Raw genomic sequence first — 8,923 nt, forward strand, 5'->3', positions numbered from 1 at the left:
TTTAATTTTAATACATTTTTGTTTTATTATTTAATTTTCTTGGTTTTTATTTGTTTAGTTTAATTATAAAAAGAAAATAAAAAAAAAGATACTGTGAGCCCAGTTCGTAACCCTTACACCATTACACACCAAAAACAAATTCTCAACCCTTACTGACTAGACACCACATATCATAAAACGCCCTAATTTATAGCTCATTCACTGCACATAGCATAACTCAAACACAATATTGTGTTTAGAGAGATAACAAGTTGACTTAAAAAGTTAAAACTAGCCTCATGTTGCCCCTTCATCCAACCATCCATGTGCCTCTTCCAGCCATTCAATAGCCAGCAAACACAAACACTTGTCCTCACTTTTTTTTTCAACTTGTCAGCAATCAGTTTTCCTTTATATTTTCACCTAAACACACACATAGAATACAATCAATCATGGCTGCATTATCTTCATATATCTCTAGTCTTGTATTGATCCGCCAAGAAAACAAGCATGCATTGATGCGACTGCGATTGCCATCGATCGATCCGGGTATAAGAAGAAGACCAATTTCTGGTGTTAAAGCAGCGGCTAACTTGGCTACCAACTGGGATGCTTGGAAACCTGACCAGGGTTCCAAGGCTCCTTCACTTAGTGACATCATTTGGCCCTCTGCAGGTTCGAACTCTAGCTTTTGGTCTAACAAATACGTACATTTAGGATCGATGAAGTTGTGTTCGATTGGCAGGTGCATTTGCAGCCATGGCTGTGTTGGGAAAGATGGATCAGGCGTTGGCTAAAAAGGGAGTCTCAATGACAATAGCACCACTTGGAGCTGTTTGTGCGGTTCTTTTTGCAACCCCTTCAACCCCTGGTGCTCGGGTACATTATTTATTTATTTTTTTTGCTTATTCGATAAATCAAAAATATTGGCAGTAACGCTGCTGCTTTGAAGCAAATTTAATCCACAAGTTTAAAATTTATTGTAATTTTATAGACATTTATGGAATAGTGAATCAAATTACATTAATATGCTTCTGCATTAAATTCGATAAACAAGTTTATTGTTGCATATATCGTCAAACACTTGTAATTATCGAGATACTAACACAGTAACCAAATGTAGCAAATAGAACGGTCCAACAACAATTTATTTGATAAAACGAGAATATTTTATTAATATCTTTTAGACTTTATTACATAACTTTTTAGGAACTTAACAATGATTATTTACTTGTGATATCAAGATTAGGATTGGAAACAATTATGTAAAATGATCTCTAACGTTTACTATATAAGTTTTCTTTTAGGGTTATTTTAAAAACGGAAAAATCATGATTAGCGTGCAAATATGTGCCATGTTTGTATATTTTAGATATCAAATTAGAGAAGGAAAACGAATTTTGAAAACGAATATACTTTTTAACCGTAAAGAATTACTAATTTTAATTTATTGTGACTTCTTTATCTAATTCTAATTATTTATACAGTTCAATTTTAACTACCAAGTCTAAAGGTAAAGGATTCAAGAAGTTACTATCTAACAGAAATAATACACAACTGTAAGAAACACTAAGTTAACCTTTGGTAGGTTTAACATAATATTTTAGTTGACGATGGATGAACACTAATCTAACCCCTAGTGGGCTTAGCTTAATATTCCTCGATGAGTCAATAGTAACAACTGCTATGAATTCCGGCGGCCGTGACTTGCAAAACAGAACACCGTGAGCTCGTTATGATATGGGGAATAAGGTGGACGAGTCTTCTCGTAACCACCCTCCGGCGTGAGAATCAGTATGGTAAGTGATGCGTAATTCTTAGAGAGAACGAGAGAGTGAAGATCCTTTTGCCGTTAGCCCTCATGTTGTATTTATAAACCCCCCCCCCCTCCGGGGGGGGGGGGGGGGTTGAATGACTGGGTCAGCCGTCCCACTCAATGGAACTTTATATTCTTATTATTGTGGATGATAATGGCTCCTGTTTGGTCAGACAACTGGCATACAGAAATCCTTGTCGTGGGCAGGTGCATCGTTGGGCCTTTCTCATTGGTCTATCGTGCATTTGTGGACAGTACAAGAATCCCAACCTATGATTGCTCTTTTCCTTCCTCGTAACGTGCTATCCTGTGCTTCCTCACGAAAAGTCTTCCGCTGAACTAATTTAGTTATTAATTGTTGTGTTATTTTCCGTGAAAGATATGTACCTCTTTTCGCGGAAGGTATTATTTATGCGGGTAGTTATCCTTGCTTTAATCATACTTCCTCTATGGGGAATATATGTCCCACTGCGGAAGATCTTCCGCACCTGCAGAGGAATTCATCCTCTTGTTATGTGAGTTACTTAGTACCATACCTCCACAACTATTAAAACATAACAACTATTTCACATATCATTCAACTAGAATAGCTAACTAGGATAATAAATAATATTATTACAATTTATAAAATTAAGAACAAAGTTATAAATATAACTTTTAAATGTTGTATTAAATAAGATTTTTAGATATATATGAATTATAAAGTTTTATTTATTATTATTTATATCTTATAACTGCATAAGGTATGTTATTGTATAGATTATTAAATTTAATTATTTTGTTGCATTTTTAACCACCCATGTAACTAGAGGTGCACAAATCGGTTTTTTTGAAAAAACCGGTTCGGTTATTAACCGGACCGGTTTTTTTTATCCAGAAAAAAACCGGTTCGGTTAATAACCGGACCGGTTATTAACCGGTTTTTATCAATGAAAACTCAAACCGGCCAAACCGGTTTGGACCGGTTTAGAAACCGGTTAGAACCGGTTATTAAACCGGTTTTTTTATAACCGGTTTTTAATAACCGGTCTAACCGGTTAACCGGTTTTTTTTTTTTTTTTTTTTTTTTTTTTTTTTTTTTTTTTTGCTTTAGGGTTTAGGGTTTAGGGTTTCGTTGTTAGCATTCTTTGCTTGGAAGATTAAAAACACATAACTTTCATTTATAGCTTTTACATTAAAAATACAAACATTAAATCGTTATCGCATATTCGTAACTCAAAAATACAAACATTAAAGAATGCTTAGACACGATTACATTAACAAGTTGATGTTTGTTACTCATTTTCTTCGCTACCCGATCCCGAGCTATTCCTTAGGTAATCGTCGTACGCGGCTTCTTCATCGGTCATTGGTTGAGTGTGTCCTTGATTGACCTCGTCTTCATACAAGGCCGCCTCATACTCCATTTCCCCCTCGAGTGAGCGTTGATGTTGTGCCCTATCTAAAGAGTCCAAGTAATCCTTGTAGCAAATCGACATCTCTACAGCTGGTGGAGTGAGTCGAGTCCTCCTAATCGATATAACCCTGCCAGAAACAGAAAAAGCAGACTCCGAAGCTACCGTGGAAGCTTGGACCGTTAGTAAATCTTTGGCCATGGCGGCGAGGATCGGAAACTCATCCTCCTTACCTCTCCACCAAGCCAGCAAATCAAGACTTCTAAATTCATCCGGAGTCATGTGTTTCACAAAGTTGGTACCACCATACCTTCCAAGTTCACTGCTTGGGGTGTTTACCCTTTGACGTTTACCGGCGTCTTCCCAAATCATGTAGTACATCCCCATTTCAAGGTCGGTTTGGGATTGGGATTGGGCAACAGCTCTTAACGAGTCATGAATTTGGGAAGACGACCCGTGTTTTGTAAAGTAAACATCATACATGTTTGCCAAGGTGGTGTTGAAAGCATTCTTTAAAGTTTGGTTATAACGGGGGTTTTGATCGTCGTTTAACTCTAGCTCATCACAAATTTTTTCTATTAAAGCTTCAACACCACCAACATTGATGCAAGGGTTTAACGCAGCCGCACAGGTCAAAACAGCGGGTAGTTGTTGAAAATATTTTCTAAATTTTTCTTTCATTTTTGCACCCATATCAAAATAAGGTGCACCCCTACAATGAATTTCAGTCAACTTTGTGCACATGACAGCAATTTTTGGTAAAGCAATGGGGCTTGTTGGATAGTAAACCCCGGATAAACTAGTTGTGCAAGATTTAAAAATTTGAAGAACCTCCGTAACGATCTCAATCAATAACCAGTTTCTAGGATCGTACGGTGCACATTTACCCCTATTTGACAAAATTTGATGAAACGCAATTAACGATTGTTTTTGTTGGATGGCTTTCTCAAACATTTCACAAGTCGAGTTCCATCTTGTTGGACAATCCCAATTAGGCCCCAACCATTGACAGTTAGCTTCTTCACAAAATTTTTTGTATCTTGAAAATGTTGAATTGTTGCTAAAAACATCTCGTAACATTCTTTTAAAATTGTTTCTTTGCGTTTCGATCACGTTTAACCCATCTTGCACGGCCAAGTTGATAATATGTGCAATGCATCGGCTATGAAAAAACGCTCCATCACAGATAGGTTTATACTTTAATTTTAAATGGCCAACCGCGGCCGTATTGTTGGACGCGTTATCAAACGATATTGAAAAGATTTTATCTTCAATCTTGTATTGTCGAATGACTTTATCCAAGAGTTTAAAAATATTTCTACCCGTGTGCGGGTAATCAAACAATTGAAACGCAACGGTTCGTTTCATCATTTGCCACGACCGGGGGTCAACCCAATGAGCCGTCACACAAATGTATGAGTCGGGCGAACCATTAGGTACCGACCACACATCCGTTGTTAAGTTCACACCAGTTTGTAAGTTTGAAAAGTATGAAATTAGTTCGGACTTAGCGTTTTTCCATGCTTTAAGACAATCTCTTCTAAGGGTCGAACGACTTACGTGTTGGTAGCGTGGTTGAACATACTTTTGCATCATCTCCGTGAATTGAGGGTTGTCGAAGTGGTTGAAAGGAAGTGATTGTTGAATCACAAAGTTGCCAAACTGTTGACGTACCGCTTCAAGGTCGTACGTAAACACCGTTCCTTGATTCGTCATCTCCGGCTGCGAACTACTTCCGGATTCGTCCTTCAAGACCTTGCAAGAGGGCTTTTCTACATGAGCTCTTAAACTGGAGTTTGCTTCTTTGTTATAAAACTTCAAACAATGTTTGCATCTAGCTTTTTGGGTTCCGTTAGACATTTCGCATAGGTCGAAATGTTGCCAAATATCTTGGTTTCGTTTCGTGGGGATGACCCGAACGACGGTTTCTCCCGTGTTCGAGGCACCCATGTTGACCGATGAAGCAGCACTTTGGGAGGCCATGATAATCGACTACGAATTAAGAGTGGTATACTCGAGTATGAAATAAACGACTACGAAAGAAGAGCGTTTGGAGTTGTATAATCGCGTATGAAATAAACGTTTAGAGCGTTTGGAGTTGTATAATCAAGTGTGATCTAACCAATACCCAACCTAAACTATATATAGATGTTTGTGGGGGTAAAATGGTAAAAAAACAAAAAAAAAACGGCTAAAAAACGGTCAAAAAAAAAAAAAAAACGGCTATAAAGCCGTTTGGTAACGTTCGAAAACCGGTTTAACCGGTTAACCGGTTATTAAAAAACCGGTTAACCGGTTTTTTTTATAACGGTAATAAACCGGTTATTTTAAAAACCGGTTAACCGGTTTTTTAATAACCGGTTATTTAAAAAAACCGGTTTTTTTTATAACCGGTTATAAAACCGGTTTTGGCTCCAAAACGTATAACCGATACGTAAACCGGTTACGTAAACCGGTCAAACCGGTTTTTAAAAAAACCGGTTTTTAAAAAACCGGTTTCCGGTTGAACCGGCCAAACCGGTTCCGTAACCGGTTTTTTTGAACACCTCTACATGTAACCTAGTAAATAACATTTGAACATTAAAAAATATATACTTAAAATTTTGTTTAAACTATTTAAAAAATATCTTTCTATTAGAAGATCCGAGTATATGGATAAAAAACACTTTCATGTGTTTTTATCAATACTTATTATTGATGATTATTTTATCTAATATTAATCTAAGTTTAGATCTATAGTCTCAATTAGGGGTGCTCAGTAGAATCGAACTCGAATAATTGGTCATTCGATTCGACTCGCATTCGGGACGGTTTGAATTCGATTCAGTTTGAACTCGATTTTAGTAATCGAATATGAGTTTATAATTATAAATTCGTATTCGATTCGAAATTCAAATTCAAATTATACATTTTATTTTATTATATATATATACATACTTATGAAAAGATTAACTACATAAATCTTTTGAGTTATAAAGATTAAAATAAAAAGTTATCATTTTGGTTAATAATAAATGTAATTGGACATTGATACCTTTTAATGATTTATTTATTTTATAAACTAGTACTTTTTGTTGTTAAAAAACTCAAATTTTTAGTGGTTTTGAAATTGGAATATATTTTTCTAACTGAATTCGAATAGATTCGAATTCGATTCTAACTTCATTTTCGAATCAAATTTGTCGAATCTATTTCGAATTCGAATCCAGCTTCAAAATTTCAAAATTCGAATAATTCGATTCGCATATTCGAAATTCGATTCAACACCCCTGGTCTCAATGAGTTTTAATATTATCGAAATCTGATTTTTTATTTAATAACTTATAGCAACACTGCAACAGATATTTATAACGGTGAGATTTTATAAGTGATTTTATTAAGAATATAGGAATATCCTTTCAAATCAGGAATATTCTCCAAGTATGTTTATTATTGAACAGCTTTTTTTTAGATTTAACAAGTTGTATGAATTATTCAATAAATGTTTTAACTTTCAATGAATTTAATCACTAAAAAAATTAAAAGAAAATCCCTCTTTTCGTGAATGCAAAACTGCAGAAGTACAATATTTTTATGGCTCAAATGGGTTGTGCAGCAATTGGTGTGTTAGCCTTCTCATTTTTGGGTCCGGGTTGGCTCGCTAGGAGCACCGCCCTCTCGGCCTCACTAGCATTCATGATCTATTTCCGTGCAATTCATCCACCGGGTATGTACGCGACGGGCACTTTTGTAATTTAACAAACATAAAAACATTTAAGTTAAATGAACTTTTATAATGGATTAATTGTTCAAAGTCCATGCAGCTGCAAGTTTGCCTTTGCTATTTATTGATGGGGCCAAGTTTCACCAATTGAAGTTTTGGTATGTTTTGTTCCCCGGTGCAGCCGGATGCCTTCTTCTCTGTTTGATAGTAAGTTTCCCAAAAGAGGTTGGACAATGGACAGGTTGGGGAATGGGTAATAATGTGTATTTTTTCATACGGGTCGGGTTGAGTTTGCCCAGAACTAGAGGTTGGAAAATGAACCCAGCGAACTTGAGTTTAGTTTGGGTTCAGCTTGTTTATTATTTATTATTTTTTTCGTTAAGTATTTATATAAATCGTTTGCCTTTGCTATTAATCGTTTTTTCTATCACCTAAATCGTTTACACCTCCAGAATGCTTTTTGTCCAATTTTCTAGAATTTTTCAAAAAAGCAATTATTGAATATTTGAATTTGATATTATTTTTATTTATTTGTTTATTTTTTCAATTTTGCAGCAAGAAGTAGTGTGTTACTTGAAAGATAATGTCAAGTTCTAAGTGAAGTCATGGAAATGAAGGATATTCGTGCGCTTTGTCCTCTTGTGAATCATTTTTCAGGACACGGTGAGGGAACTGTATATGACAGATCATCTTTGTAAGAATTTAATATATATTATTACAAACTTCTAAAATATTCTCTTGATTTTATATAACTGAAACAAATGGAAGAATCAGTGGAGGATTGAAGCAATAGAAAAATGGGCATAGTTTGTCTAGAATATTAGATTTTGAAAAGGATTTCAAGTTGGGTCAAGAACAATAAACTTAGAAGGGTAGAGTTGTCATAATTTTTTTTTATTTAAGTAGGGATATATATGGTATTTAAAATATGGTGTGTGTAATCTAGAGAGAACTAGAGAAGTACTAAATAATTATTTTTAACTTGTTTTAGAAAATAATATTTTACAATATTTTTTCCTCCTTCTAACAAGATGATATTGTTCCTTAAAAAAACTGTCGATGTAATGCATATGCACATTAATGTGTATTGCATATATAAAATAGTCTTTTATTGCATATAATACAACACAAATGCATTATATAATACACACTATTGAATATATATAAATAAAACACTCATAATTCTATGCAAAACACATTATCGCATATATGTAATAAATAGTAATGCACATATGCACTATATCGATTTTTATTTATTTTTGTATATAATATAACACTATTACAAATATACAATAAAAACAACTGTATATATGCTATTCAACAGCATTTCAGATACCAAAATACACACTATTGCACAATGTATTATATTAAAGTCGTATTGCATATATGCATTACAATGAATTTTTTCTTTAATTTATTTTTATTTATTTTTTTTATAGTTTTTTTATGGAGAAAAATAACAACATATAAGAAGGATGAAAGAAAAATAATTTTAAAATTATTTTTTTTATTAAATTAAAAATACTTCATTATTAGTTCTCGAGTTCTCTCTCTAAGGAGAAGTTCTCTCTTAATCTTTTCTATGTATATATATTGTAAGTCCTTAGAACTAGTCTTTCAATGTGATCCCAAATGATCTCGATGTTAAGCGAAAATTAACAAAAGATTATTCAAAGTAAAAAACGATTAAACACACGTGGAATGCTTCAAAACACACGTATTATTACGTCTGGTGCTTAAGAACTACGTTACACACGATCTCGTTCACCAACGTTATGAACGACAACCCCCAAACACCTAAATACATTGTATATATAGGTACTACCCCCTAGCCCAACATAAGCCAAAAGCCCAAGTTCACATACGGGCCCAAAACAAGATATAAACAAGCCTAAAACTAAAGTACAAACAAAACTAATGTAAGCCTAACAATCTCCCCCTTGGTTTGTATCTTCATCTTCAATCATGCTCAAGAATGTCGGTATCTACCTCCTTATATGCACCATCCCATAGACCTGTTCTGATGATCGA

At 34.5% G+C, this 8,923-nt stretch overlaps 1 protein-coding gene across 1 annotated transcript; it reads left to right on the forward strand.

Moving 5' to 3' along the window:
- The first annotated feature begins 287 nt into the window (after nucleotides 1-287).
- Nucleotides 288-7,589, forward strand: LOC143545220 (uncharacterized). Its single transcript, XM_077037143.1, has 5 exons — nucleotides 288-654; nucleotides 725-858; nucleotides 6,748-6,895; nucleotides 6,993-7,099; nucleotides 7,448-7,589. Exons 1-5 carry the CDS (start codon nucleotides 432-434, stop codon nucleotides 7,487-7,489), a joined length of 654 nt encoding a protein of 217 aa, XP_076893258.1. The 5' UTR covers nucleotides 288-431; the 3' UTR covers nucleotides 7,490-7,589.
- Nucleotides 7,590-8,923: the final 1,334 nt, after the last annotated feature.

The sequence above is a fragment of the Bidens hawaiensis genome, unplaced genomic scaffold (assembly GCF_021521415.1).
Source record: "Bidens hawaiensis isolate Kalapana, Puna unplaced genomic scaffold, B.hawaiensis_p1.1 tig00013873_1, whole genome shotgun sequence".
NCBI lineage: Eukaryota > Viridiplantae > Streptophyta > Magnoliopsida > Asterales > Asteraceae > Bidens > Bidens hawaiensis.

Excerpts from the sequence above, each read along its gene's own strand:
- LOC143545220 (XM_077037143.1), top strand. The coding sequence starts at position 432 with ATGGCTGCATTATCTTCATATATCTCTAGTCTTGTATTGATCCGCCAA. Across the intron at positions 655-724 it reads CATCATTTGGCCCTCTGCAG|GTGCATTTGCAGCCATGGCT; the intron begins GTTCGAACTCTA and ends TTCGATTGGCAG. Across the intron at positions 859-6,747 it reads CTTCAACCCCTGGTGCTCGG|AAGTACAATATTTTTATGGC; the intron begins GTACATTATTTA and ends GCAAAACTGCAG.